The following is an 18,882-nucleotide window of genomic DNA, read 5'->3' as shown; positions in this document are numbered from 1 at the left end:
AAAGGCGGTCCTGTATTACGTATCAAGTACAGAGCGTCCCGTCCCTTGCACGCTATCTTCAAGGAAACTTAATGTCTGCCAAGAGTATCTTCAAGGATGTCTACCCGACCGTTTCCCACTACTGTAAGCAAGTCTTTCTAAATTTCTACATGTATGCAAATCCATTCTACATTTGCAAGTGTATTTACCACAACACAGGATGTTTTCCACAGCTGAGGGACCCTCCCCTGTTCAAGGTTCAGGTTGAAGATGCGCTGTAGAGGGTCTCCCAGCTCAGACGCACAGGCTTTCAGCAGTCGGGGGGATACTCCATCCGGACCAGCTGCCTTGCTGGTTCGTAGCCTTCTCAGCTCTCCACACACCTGGGCTGAAGTTATTTTTAGTGGGGGGATGTCTTCCATGCTAGTGTCCAGAGGGGGAGGGGGAAGGACAGCTGCATTACTCAGGGGTGAGGATGAGGCGGAGTGGTCAAACCTGTTGAAAAAGTTGTTCAACTGGTTGACTCGCCCCACATCTATATCCACAGCCACACCCTGCTTGGTGCTGCAGCCAGTAATTGTTTACATCCCTTCCCACACCTCCTTCATGTTGTTGTTCTGCAGCTTTTTCTCCAACTTCCTCCTGTACTGCTCCTTCCCTTTCCAGAGCTGGACTTTGAGCTCCTTCTGTACTCGTTTTAGCTCCTGATGATCACCATTTTTAAAGGCCCTCTTCTTTTGGTTCAGAAGGCACTTGATGTCGCTCGTGATCCAGGGCTTGTTGTTGGCATAGTAGCGTACAGTCTTTATAGGAACAACATTGTCCATGCAGAACTTAATGTAGTCAGTAGATGTACGCTTAATTTTTTAATTTAGTGATTTAAGGGAGATTATTTTAAGGTCGCCCGTCATGTTGAAGGATTCACTTCACATTGAAAATTGCGCCATTGACCACAGCAGCAATACATTCCCTAAAGGTACAGTATGTCATATTTGACCACTTGGTGTCACAATCGTATAGTGCGACCTGAAACAAGTTCTACAAAGCAGAAGGAAGAAGACCCAACTACGGAGAGTCTGGTGACCAAAATATATAGTTACCAGGCTATCCATGTGAGCCATCTCGGGAGATTCTCCAGCACGCTCGGCTAATGTCACACACGACTTCAAGTATTCTCACAAGTATTGAAGTCAGTCTATTGTATTTATTGCACATTCAGTTCTCATTTATCCCTGGAGAAAGTGAATGATATACGTTAGATATACATTATCTGAAGAACACTGCTATTGATGTTAGCGACCACTCCAGAAGGTGATGTTTTTTTGCTATTAATACATTCAAAGCCTTTACTCTGATGCAGATTTATTAAACGATTTGCCATCATATTGAACAAGTTGGTTTTCAGTGATCTCCAAATTATAACACCAAGTTTAGAACGTCAAATTTGTAAGCAAATTTACTTTTGGTTGAAAGGCTAAAACATTTTTAAATGTTTATATATTGCTATTAAATGTTTTTTTTTTACATCTTAAGAGGCTTAGGTTTGTTTGCTAAATCTTTGTACAATTATCTTCTGGCAGAGTCACTGGAAATGACATTTATTTAAAACAAGACCGGTAGATGAGGGAACCTATGAGTTTTTCCAAGCTCCTGTGTTAGAAAAATAAACTACCAGTTTCCAGTTTACCTGGGATCTAATTCCAAAGCAACAAGTAAACATCTATTGTAGTCATATTTTATGTATTCGGAATAAACACTATTTTGGGGTCAACATGCAAGTGAAGTGTGTCATTCAATGCCCTAACACTGATTTACTTGATCAGAAACATATCATTGTAACATTTGTCAATCTCAACAAACAGTATGAATGAATGAATGAGTCAATGAACGCCCTTTATTGTCATTATACAAGTACAGCGAAATTGGAGGGCTTAAAGACACAATATATTAATGATAAAGAATATATTTATATTCACAGTGGCAGCTGTATAGTACATTAGAATTAAAATTGCCTTTATTGTCATCAATATTAACGTTGTGATACATTTTATGCAACAGAATTGTACATGGCACTCCGAGTAAAACAATACAGATATTTTGAAGAGAAAAGAAATAAAAATAATGTTTATTTGTACAGTCCTTAATCACAAGAAGTCTCAAAGGGCTGTACAGACGATCAACAGACATAATTAACAGTAAATATAGGTAATAACAGTATGTCTAGTTGACAGCTTCTTAGGGTCAACATTTATTAGCAATTGAATAAAAGTGTTTTAATCCTAGATTTAAACACTTCCACTAAGGTTGCAGATTGAATCTCGGAGGGAAGAGAATTCCACAGCACCGTGGCCAGATTGGAGAACGCTTTCAGACCTGCAAATTTCTTCTTGGCTCTTGGGATCACTATTAGACCAGCATTTCTGAGCAGGAACATTTAGAGAATTAAATTCTTGTAAGATGAATACAATTTTCTCTATCTAAGGTAATAGTGGTATGATAGTAGTTTTGCTTAGTATTTAAATCTATGTTGTTGGGTTTTTTTTTTACGAATGAAAGTTTTTTTGTACCAAAGGGAGGCACTAAATGGAGCATACTGTCCCTTAAATAGAGATGTACAGAGGGATAATACGTTCCTGGCGAATGGATTGAGGTGAATAAAAATGACAGCTGCCAGCAATTCTACAAAAGTTGTGGACAGAAAAATAACAGCTAGAGAGAAGCCGTGGATTTTTTAAAAAACAGCACGGAAATAAAAAAAGAAAAAAAGCGGCACTGCAGCGTGAGTGAAGCCTGGCCTGAACTTGTGATTGATATTTCAGGCCCGACCTGAATTTTGGGTTGGATATGGTTGGGTTAGCGTTTGGGTTTGGTTTGTTTTAACTCTAGTATTTGCTGACTACCATTTTCTCAACCATATAACATTTGAGGAAGTCATGGACACGCTGTGTAAGGCAAACGATCGCACTCACCTGGATTTTAAAAAAAAAACATAAAACAATCAAAAATAAGTTTAAAGGAGCTTTAGCTTCTTTCTATAATAGATATAAAATCTAACAGCTAAGTCGCCAAATTCAGGTTAACATTTTCATAAAATTAAAAAGAAAAAAAAATACTTTTAAATCATTACATCAATCATTTACTCACGGGTCCTAACCCGGCCTGCCAAACGAATATGGTAAAGGTTTAAAGCTAACATCCATCTGCACCGCTTATTCTCAGTAGGGTCGCGGGGGTCCTGGAGCCATCTCAGCCATCTTCGGGCAGTGGGCAGAGGGCACCCTGAACTGGTTGCCAGCTAGTCGCAGGGCACACAGAGACCGAAAACTCACTCGCTCAGTCACACTTAGGGACAAACTGGACCGTCCAATTAACCTGACATGGATGTTTGTGGAATATGGGAGGAAACCGGAGTGCCCAGAGGAAACCCACGCAAGCACGGGAAGAACATGGAAACTCCAAACGGGGAGGCTGTGGTAGTTGGGCTTGAACACTGAACCGCCCTTAAAGCTAACATATGTTAAAAAAAAGTACTTTGGGGGCCTCCATAAAAACTATACTCCTCATTCCGCTCATGGCCAACATTCGAGAAGCTGGCTGAATTTTTCTGTATTTGCATTTTCAAAATCAATTTGATTTATCCAGATACTCAATTTCATGGAATCAAACACCCATAAAGTAACCCCATTGCATTGAGTTTTTCAATACAAGATGATCGAATGTAGTGCTTAAATATCTTAGATATTCAAATCCTTTATGTTTAATTAAAGTTTTATTTATAAATAATTATATTTGTATCTCTCAAGTGTTTCTAAACCAATTGGATGAAACGCAACCTTTATGAAACAATAGAGAATGAAACATAACTTATAAAGGTAAATTTAAACAAGAAAAAAAATAATTGTCTTATGTTATCTCTTGGTCTGGAGAGGGATGGGTGGCACCTGGCTGTACTTGCCCAAAACACACCAAAGGAAATGGTGCCCCTACTACCATAGTGGTTAAAGAATCCAACAGACAACACACTGACATTGTCGAGGTATCGAATTTACGAGTCTTCATCACACAGGGTTGGTCGGTCGGTCGGTCAGTTGGTCGGTTGGTCAGTTGGTTGGATGCTCTAACCACTAGGATCGTAGGGGCACCATTTCATGTGATGTGTCTTGGGCAAGTACAGCCTGGTGGCACCCATCCCTCTCCAGGCATAAGTTAAATAAATCACTCAGCCAGTGTTTTTCCCCACAGCCCAGCCCCTGTGCGAATACTTTTAAACCAATAGGGCCTGCAACTCAAAAACTTAAACTAAACACATTCATATTAACTATCATTTGAACTTTTTTTTTTTTTTAAATACTCGCAGGTCGAGAAATGTGCATTTATAGTACAAGACACAAGGCTCACTCAGGGGAAGTTGACATCATCGTCCGCCATCTTGCTGCTACAGGTACCCAAAAAAAAAAACCTAGTGAAAGGCTGGGCAATACAATGAGAAAAAAATGGTGCGTTTTGGTTGCTTTGAGCCTCAGTAGTTTGTATCCTTCGTTGCTCTGTTTTTGTCTATTATTGTTTATTTTGCTTCTGACTGAATATTAAAACCATTAAAAAAAATAAAAATATTTTAAAAATTATGACATGTTTAACTCTACACAAGTGGGGCATTATTAAAGGAACAGTGTGTAATATTTTGTGCCTCCAAATGGTACAGAAAACAATTTACTTCCGTTAAAAAACATTGATTTGAATACTGGGCAAAAATACATAGATTATCATACCAACGTTAATTTTTTTTATAAATATCAATTTACATCGAAAAACTTGTATTTCTTTGACAAAGTGGAATCCCTACCTAGAAGTTGCGGCCATGTTTGCCATCTTGCTGCTAAGCTGTGCTCTGTGGCACTGGTTTTCGTTGGAATTATACAGTAAAGTTCCATTTAGTGGTCAAATACTACAAAGATGTAAACCCCCAAAAATTTTTGACATTTTTAAAATTAGAGTTAAAAAAGCTAGTTCCTATTCCTACATAATATGAGATTTCGTCATTTTTGTTTTGTAGTTCAAACATAATATGATATCTGAGTAAGTTCTAATCAATGTTTATATTATGGTTTGAACGTTTTTTGTACCATTAGGAGGCACCAAATATGACATACTGTCCCTTTAAGAAAGAGGGACAAAGGGACAATAAATAACAATGCCCAATTGTTTTTTAAAAATGCAGAGAAAAGTAGAGATTAAAGTGTGATCTGGAGCTGAATGTCTGGCCAGAACTTTTGTAAAAATGGACATAAAAAGGACATATGGTCAGCGATTGTAAACATGTTGGCTTTTGACGTGCGCTCCTGATTATTGCACGATACAATACAGTGACATCTAGTGGTCAAATAATACACACTTTCAAATTCTTAAATATTTATTTTTATACATTCTGAAAAATGCATCCCTGTCAACTTCAGCCAATTGCTTTCTTTATTGATAATCATTATTCCCCACACTAAGGGATTTAAAGAAACTTACACAAACACAACGCTGCACCTATTTACTCACAACAAGACAGACTATGTAGAATGAAAACAAATGTATTTTTTGTTAACAGGTTTATTTTATTGACCAAATAACTGCTTTATCGAAAAATACATTTGTAAGTGTACTGCAAAAATGTTAGCAATGGGAAGACGTTATCATCTACCAGTGACCAAGACGATCCGGATTAAAGTCAAGTCAAGTCATTTTTATTTGTACAGCCCTTTATCACAAAGAGTCTCAAAGGGCTGCACAAACCACAGACTATTATTACAGACTATTATTACTCCATCCCCTGGTCTAAAACCAGAAAAAACTCAAAAAGCTCAACATGAGGAAAATGAAGAAACCTTGAGAAGGGGCCGCACATGAGGTAATCCCCCTTCCAGGATGACCAGGCTGCAATGGATGTTGCAATAACAAATAATACACAGATATTGTCAACAAAAAATATTGGTTATCCATATGCTATAGAGTAGAAGTGTGTTTTAAGCTTAGATTTAAACATTTCCACTGAGGTTGCAGATCAGATCTCAGAGGGAAGAGCATTCCACAGCACACGTGCTCAGATGGAGAACGCTCTCAAACCTGCGGAAATCTTCTTGGCTCTTGGAATCACCAGCAGACCAGTGCCTTCAGAACGAAGGCTCCGGACCGGAACATAGGGGGAAACTATATCTGAAAGATATGAGGGAGAAAGTCCATGCATGATTTTGTATAATACCAAGAGAACCTTAAAATCACATCTTAAGCTAACAGGGAGCCAAGGCAGGTTAGCTAAAATCGGGGTAATGTGATCAAACTTTCTTGTCTTAGTTCAAAGCCTCGCTGGAACATTTTGTACCAGCTGAAGGATCTTGATTTTGGACTTTAGGAGACCGGAGAGTAGTGCCTTACAGAAATCGAGACGGGAAGTAACAAACGCGTGAATTATAATCTCCGCATCTGATTGAGACAGCATAGGACAAAGTTTACATGCTTCCATGTATATGACCTGAGAGACCAATCCATTTTCCAAATGTTCTAGTAAGATATTATGGTCTACAGTGTCAAAAGCAGCACTAAGGTCTAGCAGCAGCAAGAGCAGGACAAAGACTAGGAACCTTAGGCGCCTTGAGTGACTCAACAACAACAGCAGCAGCAAGAGTGATGAAGCGCCAGAGTCCATTGACAGTAGAAGATCATTGGCTACCTTATCCGGGGCTGTCTCAGTAGAGTGGTTAGCCCTGAATCCTGATTGCATTGATTCAAAAAGATTGTTATCGAATATAAAATAACTTAGCTGCTGTGCCACAACTTTTTCAAGAACTTTAGAAAGAAACGTTAGTTTTGATACAGGTCTAAAGAAATTCCCATACCGGGAGTTGAACCCGGGCCGCCTGGGTGAAAACCAAGAATCCTAACCGCTAGACCATATGGGATATGAACCTTATGCTTGTAAGACAACATCGGTGTAACAAAAACAAAAGTCTTTAAAATGTATTTCATTAAAGAGTCCGGTTGAAAATTTGCTTAACCTCGTACACAGTTTAAATTTATATGTAAAAAACAACGTTTAAAATAACGGGGAAACGTATAGCCTAAATATATGCATTTGTTTTTTATGTTTGGCAGTCCTGCAGCTGTTTCAGTGAGCCTATTTTAACTCCACGTTAAAAAGCTACAACCTGATAATAACACAATACACGGATACGATCTTTTATAAATCGAACTGTTAGCCCTGGTTTCTAATCAGTGACATGAAATTAGCTCTCATCTTTTAAAAAGGGTACGTAGGTAATACACAGAACAACGTTTACGCATTCGATTATTGTACAGGCAGCTTTACGGCGGCTCTCTGAAAGGGGTCCTTCTACTGGAGGTGACATTCAGTCGGTTAGCAGCAGGCTTTCAACCAGCGCACGCAAATTCCCGTCTCAAAATGGCACAGGCAGTGCAAAAGCTCGTCGCTAAAGTACCAACTCTGGTTGGTGGTAAGTTTTGTTTTTGCAGTTTAACAACGCTTTACGAGTCATTAGTTGCTACTTTTATTCTTCCTAGGTTTAACTCATGACAGCAGTTAGCACGACCTACAGTATACTCACCGGTCGCTAACCACATAAAATGGCGGTAGTTTATCACGTTATGATGCATAATGTGCTTATTCTGATGATGGTTTGGGTAGTTGGTTGATTTTTAGTTTGTGTACCACCGTTTTTATTGAAAGCTCAGTGTTAACTTTGGCAAAAAAAACTGTCGGTGTGGTAAGCTGGGATAACGTCAGTGGTCAGAAAGGATATACAGAGAGTAATCAACAAAGCCTAGAAGATCATTGGCCTCTCTCTGCTCAGTCGGGAGGACATTCCCGGCTTGTGGTACAGCTGACGAGCCATGACAATTAGAAAGGGCCCTTCTCACCTAAATGAAATGTCGCCCTCTTCTATGCGCTACGGGTCCCATACATGGACAAACACCCTCAGAAACTGTTTTTTCCCTAGGTCCATCACCAACCTAAGCACATTTAAAAATTAAACATCTTGCGTTTTATTTGGTAAGGTTTGTTGCTACGAATTCCTATTGCAAGACCGTTTTAATGCACTTTTCTTATGATGAACTTTTTTTTTTTGCACTATGGTTATGACCTAAGACAGTCTCTAAGCCAGGAGTGCTAAACTAAATTTCAACAAGGGCCACAGAAGCCTAATGGCTGTTCTCAAAGAGCCTTATGTCACTTGTATATTTAACATAACTAATTGGTATGTAAAATGAATGTAACTACTCCTTTGCGTAAAGTAACTCTGAATTTAATTATTATGTAATTCACAAACAGTACAGCTCCGTTGCGAAATAGGTCTACATCTATTAAATATGTAATGAATTAGATAAAGTGATATTCTCTAGATACGAGTTATGAGAAATTCTAAATATTTTTCAAGCAAACATTTTGCCCGACATACAAAAGAAAAGCCATGTTCTGAAAATTTCCAGGCATTACCACTAGAGACGAGGGCTTTTAAGTCAATCTTGTCATATTTATCTTATTTCTGTATTTTTATGTTCAATTATGTTTTGAATGTGTTTCATAGCTATTTGTTTATCTTGGATTCTTTAAGGTTGAAAAATTTGTTCGAGATATCAGTAGTTCCAGAAAACAAGGGTGATTCGGCACCAAATTAAACCCGTATGTAGAGGTATAAATGTACAAACACTGCCCTACTTACGAACAAAGTTGCTTCAGTGCTATATTTTGTATGATTAAGGTTTATATAAGAATGTGTAAGGCTTGTATAAGTAACCTGTATTGTTTTGTACTAAAAAAAATGAAAAAAATCATAAAATAATATGCTCTATAGCTTTGGGAGGTACTCAGTGACTTTAAAAGCACTCTATAAATGCAAACCATTTACATTTATAAAGCTAAAGTTGAGTTTATCTTACTTTTTTGAAGATAAGCTTCATGAGTTCCTCCTCCGTGTTAGAGAGTGGCTGAAAAATGCGATCCAACCATTTCCTCAACCGCATCAAGCTTTCTTACTCCACTTTATCTTCAAAAGAAACGTCTCGCCTCTTCTTTTCACTTTACACCAACCATATTGAATGGATGCACGAGCTGTTTAACGATAAAAACGTCAAAGTTCTGAGCGTGCTGGAGATTCGGTACATGTGGCACTGTATGTTTACACACAAACTTGGAAGTAGAAGCCGGATTTATTCTTCGGGTTAGATGCTGGGTGACCTTGAACAGCGCCGCCACATGCCAGTAGTGGCGGAAAGAAGCACTACAGTAATGTCCCGTACTCGGAAAAAGGTGCACACCAATACAAAATTTAACTTACAGCAATGTCCGGATATTTTTCGACATCCCCAAATTATTTTTCCGTATCTACTGTGTATCGTAATTTGAGTGGTCATAAGTAGGGGAGCGTCTGTATAACAAAATAACAAAACCTTTTGGGCATTTTTAGGATCACTTTTATTTAAATTCCACTTATTGTCATCAATACTGAAATACAGTCGTCGAGTGGAGCTGTCACTTTGCAGATAACATAGTCAACACGGATCGTGGGAAATGTAGTTTTTGGTCAAAGCACGCTTTTGACCTGTTTATTTTTAGGCGGTCAGACATATTAAGCTCTTGCAAACCACATAAAATTATGGTGCTGGCAACGACATTGACACATGGGCTCTAATCACTACAATATAAACATCTTTGACTATCTTAACAGTGTTTTATCTTATTTTGCTCTTAAAAGTCTTATTGCGTGTTTACCTAAAAGCAGTGGTTCTCAACAGGTCTGAGATCCAGACCCACTATTCCAACCTAATTACCAGCCAGAGAATATTGTGCAGTTAAAACCGTACAAGGTCTAATATGTTCAAATTTTTAGGAGTGACCTGAAAAACTAACAAAAACTAAACTACTTCAGATAATAATACTCCCTCTAGTGCTTAATTAACTGTTTTTAATGAACTCCAAACCGCTTCACTTCTGTGGTTTTGTCTTCAGGATAATAAAATACATATGTCATATATTCTCCGTTTTATCTGCGTTTGGCCATGCTCAATATTCAGAAACAGGTGTCAACTCAGAATTGCAGAAATTTATTGCCTTCTACTGCTCAAGCGTTTAACTGACCCTCCTTTACAAGCACTATTTTGCCAAGGTAAAGGCCCGCAACCCATTGAAAACTGGTCCGCAACCAACTTTTGGGTTCTGACCCACCAGTTGAGAAACACCGCCTTAGAGTACTATATCCAATCTCGTTGCATACAATGTTTCACTACGTAGTTATCAATGACAATAATCACAATTTAACAATTCCTGTTTACTGATGGTATGTCCTCATCCCTCAGCCGCTGTCACCTATTCCAAACCTCGGCTAGCAACCTTCTGGCATTACGCCCGCGTTGAACTTGTTCCACCCAGTCCGGCCGAGATTCCCAAGGCAATCGAAGGGGCATCCAACATGGTCAAGGCTTTCCAGACTGGACGCCTTGGACAGACAACGGTCAAGGTAGTTTTCATGGCTTTTACAGAGGGCAATGGTGTGTGCTAATCAAGATCATTGACGTGCAGTAAGGTACGTGTGTGGTGAGGTAGTAAGATTTAAAAATGAACCTACATCTTATTCATCATTTGATTGGCAGACCAAGAAAGCGTTATATACACCAGCACAGAAAAAACTTTAAGCCAAGTCATATTTGTTTTGTATAGCATATTCACCAACACTCCTGCTTTTCTTCCCTTAGAAATACCTACCCAGGGTTCCTTCGGGTTCTTGCTATTCTTGAAAATGCTTGAATTTTAATGTTGTGTTTTCATATTCTAAAAGTGCTTGAATTTTGGGTCAAGTTCTTGTAAATGCTTAAAATTGTTACCATGTTCCTCTGCATTCTGACTTGATAGACCACACAATAAATGAAGTGGGGGGGAAACAAGTCTATAAATGAGGCTGACACTGCCCTCTGGTGGCTTAGATCTGCCATTCCGTTTCTTCTTCCCTCGTGATTAACGGCAGCTGGCATTATTTTGCATGATGTTGTGATGTGAAACCGTGTCTTGTGTCGCGCTCAAGAAGACTGGTGAAAATACTAAAACGTTAGGAGGCTACGGGTTTTAATGCACCAAGGTTATAAAATTGAATATGCAAACAAGGGCTAAGACATGGAACATATCCACACATAGCATATTGCTAAGTATGCAAGAAGGAGATCCGTGCTCTCCTGTCATATTAAGGGTATGTACTATGATTTTTTTGCTGAGCGTTTGCCACACCTCAACAGGGTACTAGGAAATGATTAAATGCGTATTAATGCAACGATTACGTATCACGGCCAAAACGACCCTTACCTTTATAAATAAAAATTGGTGCATGCACTGTCGGACACAGAAGGCTGGCGGGCTGGTTGAGTAGTTGTTTTCAGAGACGGCCAAAATGACCTTTACTCCTCACAAATAAAATGTGAAAATTCAGATTTACTTAGGGCCCGGTCTTTCAAATCTAGTTAATCGTTAGGGCTATTCCGAGCTTTTATACCCGTGGGCCGGGTCAGGCGGGCTTTTTCATGGCTGATCTTACCTCTCAGATATACCAACTTACTCTACATGCACTTTTATTCTATAGCTTATGAATGACCTGTATTTCATGGTGACGATTTTGCATCACAGAAAACGACTATCACGAAGTTTTTTGATACAGTCCTGTATTTTTGTCCTTAACCTTTTGATGATGTCACGCTACCGCAAAACTACTCGGGAAAAATAATATATTGCAGGGATGTTAAACTCAATTTAGCTCTGAGACCAGATCCAGACTTTCTGTTTTTGTGCAGGCTGGATCAGTAAAAGAATGTCGACTCCAAGTGTTTTGTCAGTATCATGTTTTTTTCTTTCAGTCTACATTAATAACCTATAATACATACTATAATCACAGATAACAAGGAATGTTTTCTGACCAACACATTTATTCACAAACAATAGGGACAAGAGATGTTCATTTTTTTTTTTTTCAATGAATGCGGTAACTGGTTTATTTTAACAGTGGATTGAATGCAACTTTACACCTGAATCTACTCACCACACTATACCAACCCAACACTACCCTCTAGTGGCCAGGGAGAGTGTTTTGTTTGCATTTATAAAATAAAATAAAAAATCACATTTTTTTCATGCCGGGCCAGATTGAATCATTCAATTGCCTGCATCTGGCCAGCGAGCCAAATGTTTGACATGAGGGATTTAGTGCTTGCCTCCAGACTGAAGATGCCTTTGACAGCCATTTTAAGTTGCCTCTCACTTGGCACTCATAGCCTGAAGCAATTCTTATTGTTACTTCGTTTTCATATGGCTAAATATAGGTGTGGGAATCTTTTTAGATTCCGGGAGTATGACTCGATCATTAAGGAGATATTTAATCGACATATTTCATGAATAAAGCTATTAAATTGATCTCATTTTGTCATTCTGTCTTTGCAGGACGCTATAAGGAACGGGCTTGTGGCTACTGAAGTACTGATGTGGTTTTACATTGGAGAGTGCATCGGAAAAGGAGGAATTGTTGGCTACGATGTCTGATCTCTTGGACTGTCATTTTTCCTTTTCCATTCGAGCGTCATACGCTCTAAATGCTACAAAATGTTTGGGAACAATAAAAATGTCTATTATTGAAAAAGCAAACCTTTTTTCTCCTTGTGCTTTGTATTTATTGGCTCTTTTGAGTGTCTGAAAATGGAAGAAGAAAGCTTGGCAAAAATGATCAATATATAAATAAAAATTGAAAAAATAAAAACGGATCTAAGCTATTGATTCTTCAATTTAATACATGGGTGACATACTAATTTTAGCTCGGGGTCCCTGTGTGCCATGAGTTTGACTCGTGTGCTTTAAAGTATGTGAAGATAGAGGACCAAAACTGAAAATGATCAATAAATGTATGAAAGATAAAAATGAGAATAAAAACGGATATACAGTGGCTTGCGAAACTATTTGGCCCCCTTGAACTTTGTGACTTTTTTCCACATTTCAGACTTCAAACATAAAGATATAAAACTAATTTCTTGTGGAGAATCAATAAGTGGGACACAATCATGAAGTGGAACACACTTTATTGGATATTTTAAACGAAAAAGTGGGTGTGCAAAATTATTCAGCCCCATTGAGTTAATGCTTTGTAGCGCCACCTTTTGCTGCGTTGCAGCTGCAAGTCGCTTGGGTATGTCTTATCAGTTTTGCACATCGATAAACTGATATTTTTGCCCATTCCTCCTTGCAAAACAGCCTGAGCTCAGTGAGGTTGGATGGAAAGGGTCAGCTTACTTGGCTGGTCCAAATAGTCCCTAGGTGTGAATGAGTGAGTGAGTTTTCTGTCTGCGATTGGCAACCAGTTCAGGGTGTCCCCTACCCACTGCCTGAAAATAGCAGGGATGGGCTCCAGCGACCCTACGGAGGATAAGCGGTGCAGAAAATGGATGGATGTTTGGCAGCACGTATGAAAAAGCTTGTGGCCCGCCGACTGTATTCTGCCCATCCCTGTTAATGGTGGTCTGTTTGCTACCAAAGTAGATTCTAAATTTCGCCAGCAGAGGGTGCTGGAAGCCTTGAGTATCACCATGTAATTTATTTGCACTGACCACCATTGCACCATCCTCTCATCTCAAACCTACATGGAAAAACTCAAAAACCTCAGCATGAGAAAAATAAAGAAACCTTGAAATGGGGTAATCCCCCTTCCTGGATAACCAGGCTGCAAATAATTTTGCAAGGGCATCAACAAACAATACACCAACATCATCAACATAAAATATAGGAAATAGCAGAATGTCCACATGACAGCCTCCCGTTCCAAAATTATGACCGAGCCTGACAAAATGTAAAGTTAAGAGTCACAAGACCCTGCCTGACATCCAGATCTATTATTCTATGTTGTCAGATGGGAGCGTACAAAAATAGTGGAGCAAAGGTGCCCAATGAGGGTTGAATTTACTGTCACATGCTCTGAGATGAGTTTTGATTTTTTTTTTCTAATTAAAGCAAAAAGAGTTGTTTTAAAGGCAGATAGTTCCGAGGACTTTCACAAAAGTAGTAGCCTCCTACGGGCTATCAACGAAGCAAAGGCTAAAACGTTATCCTGAATAACAGTTGTGGAGAGATCGTCAGGGAACCAGCTAAAGATGGCTACGGCGATGGATTGATATCCATCCATTATCTGCACTGCCTATCTTCAGTAGGGTCGCTGGGGTGCTGGATCCCATCCCTGCCGTCTTTGGGCAGTGGGCAGGGGACACCCTGAATCGGTTGCCAGCCAGTTGCAGGGCACACAGAGACAGACAATTCACTGGCTCATTCACACCTAGGGACAATTTGGACCAGCTAATTAACCTCGCAAGCACGGGGAAACACGCAAACCCCGTACAGGGAGGCCGGTAGCTGGATTTGAACCCATGGCCTTAGAACTGTTCTCAGCTGTCTTGCTGCCCATGGATTCATACATTTTCCTAAAATATCGTGAATGCACCCAAAGATGATCTCCAATATTCAATAAGTGTAGGGCACGACCAAAACATGATATAGGAGACAAGGACTTTGAGAGCATCTGCTGCAATGCTCACCACTTGAATTGAGGAACAATTTGCACTGACCACCATTTTAAACTTTTTTTAACCAATAAACAAAAGTGGGTGTGGAAAATTATTCAGCCCCATTGAGTTAATACATTGTAGCCACCTTTTGCTGCGATTACAGAAGTCGCTTGGGGTATGTCTATCAGTTTTGCACATAGAGAAACTGATATTTTTGCCCAATTCAAGTGGTTTAAGGAGTCGATGTTTGCTATAACGTAGTCTGTGGAGCACATTAAATTCAATAAGAGCCAACCTTGCACAGCACAGGAATTAACATCTCTCTCCCCCCCAAAAAATCTAAATATTTTGCTATAATGGCTCTTTGGGTCAAAAAGTTTTCTGACCCCTGATGTAACGTATTAGTAGGCTGAACATCTTCAATGCACAGTGATGCATGCATGTCTCTCACCTTGTGGCAGAGGACGATAGTGAAACCAAGGATTCAGATTCTGCTCACCCAAAAATTTAATTACTGATAGTATTAGCAAGCTAACAGCAAGTCAAGACATCAAGTAATGCTTTTCTGGTTGTATCGGCACTCCTTTCAGCATGAAAGATGGATAGATTGTCTGTCTGTCTGTCTGTCTGTCTGTCCTTGTTTTTAAACAAGTGGGACGTAGCCCAGCTGCATGCGCATTGTTAAGGCAGAACGGCAGAATACATGTCAAATGATACCAGCCCATTTACAGAAAAAGATCATAGGTAGTAACAACTCAAATAATTATTTCCAAGCAGCAAGATAGCAACTTTATTTCAGTGATCAACAATAAAAAAACGTTTTTTTTAAACAGCGCTACACAGAGATTGTGCAAGTCACTTTGCACGTGAAGTTTTTTTCCGCGGTCGTATGAGAGCCATGATGGACGGCAAAAGCAGCTGAGCGCACGTCATTTGAATAAGCAGTTAAGTTGAAACAAATATCAAATACCATGGCAGAAGAATATAGAGTATTTTTCCGACCATAGGGCGCTCTGTGTTAAAAGCTGGTTGTATTTCTGTATTTATCACTACGTATGGCGCACCGCACAATAGGGCATGCCGTACAATTTGAAGCAAATCAGAAATTTCTACGTGCTCCTTATGGGTTGTTAAGGTACGGTAACGGGGATTTTTTTCTAATGGTGATTTCTTGCTGTGCCGTGGGCTGTGACAGAAGACGGCGATGGATATCTGAAATCAATCTGAGGGACTGGCAGCCTTCAAAGTACCCTGAGGATTTGCAGCAAGCATCTTTACAAAGTACATTTTATTTATTTCCGAGCAAATTTATGCTAAGTAGGTACGAGTCCCATCAAAGACACCCAGTGTAGCTACCAATAAGTTAGCTGGTGCTGCTGTAGGCGAGTGTCTGACTTTTGCTGTGGATAAACGCATTTCGTATCTATTCTTGGGGGAATGTAACTCAACAGTAAAGCCCGGAGAATTTGCACCTCGTATACCGTGTAATCAAAATCACTTTTAACAAGTTAAAAATATTGACTTTGGGGACATAATGCCTTATCTTCTGAATGTTTGTCTCCCGTTGAGGGTTTGATAGTTCGCAAAATAAGCGTCATGGTAGACCACATAACAGTTTTCAGTAGATTACTGTCTTGAATCACCAGTTAATCACAATGAAAGCAGCTCGTTTGTGTGTCCATCGATTAGTAAACAATAGCGTTGTCATTTAGCCAAGGTCAATATTTCGTACGAGGTATATAAAGTGCAAATTCTATGTGCTTTACTGTTCTACTACATTCCCCCAAAACTAGATACAAAGTTGTTTTAGCAACGTTCGCGCGAAAGAAGACATTTCACGCTGGGGGTGCATTTTTCAGCACGACACAGCGCAGCAACACGTACAAAGAACTGGTAAGCATCCAGACTTTTATAAGCTTCTAGATCAACATCGCTGTGTGGGAATACAGTGTGACCTCGCTACTTCGCGCTTCGACGTTCGCGGATTCAGAGCTTCGCAGGTCTAAAAAATTATAATAATAAAATAAAATAATTTAATTTTTAAGGATTTTTGAAACTTCCTCAGCCTCCCCAGGACGTACATTTGCTGTTGAGATTTCCTGACCAGCTGTGTAATGTTGAGGGTCCATGTGAGGTCCTCAGTGATGTGTACACCCAGGTACTTAAAGCTCCTCACCTGCTCTACTATAAGGTCCCGGATTAATAGTGGCTGATGAGGTCTCCGTCCAATATCATCTCCTTTGTCAGTTGTCTGTATATTGTTAACTATTTTTCCACCATGACCAGGCGTTTTATGGCTGGTAGATGGGGAAGCCACCTGGAGAGCCACATCAAACATGACCCATCAGTAACCCAATTCATTGCCTCTCTTGCAGCCATCACGTTTAATAATGATACGTAACCATGGTCTTCTTACAACCGTGAGTGTAGTAAATCCAGGAGAGTAAAATATTTACAAATACAGAATAGTAAAAAATGTTTTCTCTATGCCGTAGTGCAACCCAACGTGTGATTCACATTCATCTTTTTCGGACAATTGCAGGCTTTGTTTCGCCCCTTTAGCCTATGCGAGCCTGTTATTGATAAAAAGGATCCGCCCCCTTTACCTCCGAATAACTTTAGCCAATAGTGACTGATTCAAATGATGATTGACACATTGGTTAGGAAATGAAACGCCGGTATATAAATCCCAGCATACACCGCGGACTATTTCGCCTTCAGGGGAAAATCTAGTCGGTGGCTGCTTGCCTTAGTTGCAAGACTTTGCGACTTAATATTGTTCCATATACAAGGCACACTGTATTATAAGGCGCATGGTCAGCTTTTGAAAAAAAATAAAGGCTTTTGGGTGCGCCTTGAAGTGCGGAAAATACGGTACTTATTCTGCCCCGTATGAGTGATTTCTTCTCCGTGATCGTGTCTGTGAGATACCATTGTGGGAAGTCGCTGTCACCTTGTGGTTGTTTTGGAGAACTACCATGATTCACTTTGCCCAACGGTTGCAGAGTTACGGTAATTTAAATAGCTCTTGTAAAACGGGTGCTTAAGGTAAATGGACGCAAAAGGTGGCCCAGATGACCAGTTCATATTTACAGTATCGGTAACTTAGTTCACACAATCACACCTAAGGTAAACTTAAAAAGAATGGACTTTTCCTTGGTTTATACTAGGGGTGTCATTTTAACACGGGGGCCACACGATAGAACAAACATTCTGTCGGGGGCTGGACTAGTAGATTAAAGCGAAAGAAAAAGAGATAAAGAATTAAGAAAAAGGGGAGGAAAAGGGAGAGAGGGCGGGACAAAGAAAGAAAAAGAGAGAGAGGGAGAGAGCGTGAGAAACAAAAGAGATAAAAAGTTGTGAGAGAGGGGGAAAAGAAAGGGAGAGGATGAAAGAAATCCAAAGAGAAATAGAAAGACAGAAGGAGAGAAAAGAGAAGAGAATGTGCGAATTGTAGAAAGAGAGAAAGAGAAAAGAAAGAAAAGGAAAAAAGGAAGTTAGAGCAAAAGAAGTTAAAAAGACACAGGGAGAAAGAGACAAAAAGACCAAGGAAGAGAAAAAGAGACACAGAGAGTGGGAAAAAGGGGTGGAAAAGAGAGAGAGAGAGACAGACAGAAATAAATACAAGTACAGTGTCTTTGTGAGAGGCACCTGGCTTTGGCAACATCAAGTTGACATATTTCAACCTGCAGCTTGTTTTTGTCTTGCGCTTCTCTGATTGTTGTCTCACGGGCCGGATTCAATCCCTTAGCGGGCCTGATCTGGCCCGTGGGCCGCCTGTTTGACACCCGTGGTTTATACCTACTTTAAATGCATCGTTAGTGTTGCTGGCATCAATAATAATATCTCATCTCATCTCATTAGCTGCACCGCTTATCCTCAGTAGGGTCGCGGGGATGCTGGAGCCCATCCCAGCAATCATCGGGCAGTGGGCAGGGGACACCCTGAACTGTTTGCCAGCCAATAGCAGGACACCAATAATAATACAATGATCATTAATATATGATTATTATATGAAATACGCATGAAAAATACTATTATTATTCTTATAATTAGTATTTTTCAAACTTTACTATCTTGCAGCAGTTGTAACAAAAGTCTAAAACAGGCATTGGTAGCGAACACATTTCCCAGACACTTTATACTTACACCTTAGCCATTAAGTCAATTTAAACCACGATAACTTACAAGATATGAAACGGGCATCGCAAATGTGTACTTTCCAAATGAAGTCCTCAGTCCAGTCAGTTAGCTTAATGTCTTGCAACCTTGAACCCCTCTCTGTTTCAAGATGTGCAAGGCTGTATCCTCTTGGAATTGCCAGAC

At 39.7% G+C, this 18,882-nt stretch overlaps 1 protein-coding gene and 1 non-coding gene across 2 annotated transcripts; one reads left to right on the top strand and one right to left on the bottom strand.

Moving 5' to 3' along the window:
- Positions 1-6,848: 6,848 nt before the first annotated feature.
- trnae-uuc (transfer RNA glutamic acid (anticodon UUC)) lies at positions 6,849-6,920 on the bottom strand. The gene has a single exon. It is a non-coding gene; the product is annotated as a tRNA-Glu (tRNA).
- Positions 6,921-7,317: 397 nt separating this feature from the next.
- Positions 7,318-12,655, top strand: atp5mg (ATP synthase membrane subunit g). Its single transcript, XM_088320913.1, has 3 exons — positions 7,318-7,472; positions 10,333-10,493; positions 12,455-12,655. Exons 1-3 carry the CDS (start codon positions 7,421-7,423, stop codon positions 12,551-12,553), a joined length of 312 nt encoding a protein of 103 aa, XP_088177039.1. The 5' UTR covers positions 7,318-7,420; the 3' UTR covers positions 12,554-12,655.
- Positions 12,656-18,882: the final 6,227 nt, after the last annotated feature.

The sequence above is a fragment of the Urocampus carinirostris genome, chromosome 17 (assembly GCF_059441175.1).
Source record: "Urocampus carinirostris isolate Australia breed hairy pipefish chromosome 17, RoL_Ucar_1.0, whole genome shotgun sequence".
NCBI classification, from domain to species: domain Eukaryota; kingdom Metazoa; phylum Chordata; class Actinopteri; order Syngnathiformes; family Syngnathidae; genus Urocampus; species Urocampus carinirostris.
Note: the sequence above shows the minus strand (reverse complement) of the source record. Positions and strands in the feature narration are given on the sequence as shown.

What these genes read in the sequence shown, in the direction of transcription:
- atp5mg (XM_088320913.1), top strand. Translation starts at nt 7,421, where the DNA reads ATGGCACAGGCAGTGCAAAAGCTCGTCGCTAAAGTACCAACTCTGGTT. An exon ending in AGTACCAACTCTGGTTGGTG is followed by an intron (nt 7,473 to 10,332) that starts GTAAGTTTTGTT and finishes CTCATCCCTCAG; the next exon opens with CCGCTGTCACCTATTCCAAA. An exon ending in TTGGACAGACAACGGTCAAG is followed by an intron (nt 10,494 to 12,454) that starts GTAGTTTTCATG and finishes CTGTCTTTGCAG; the next exon opens with GACGCTATAAGGAACGGGCT.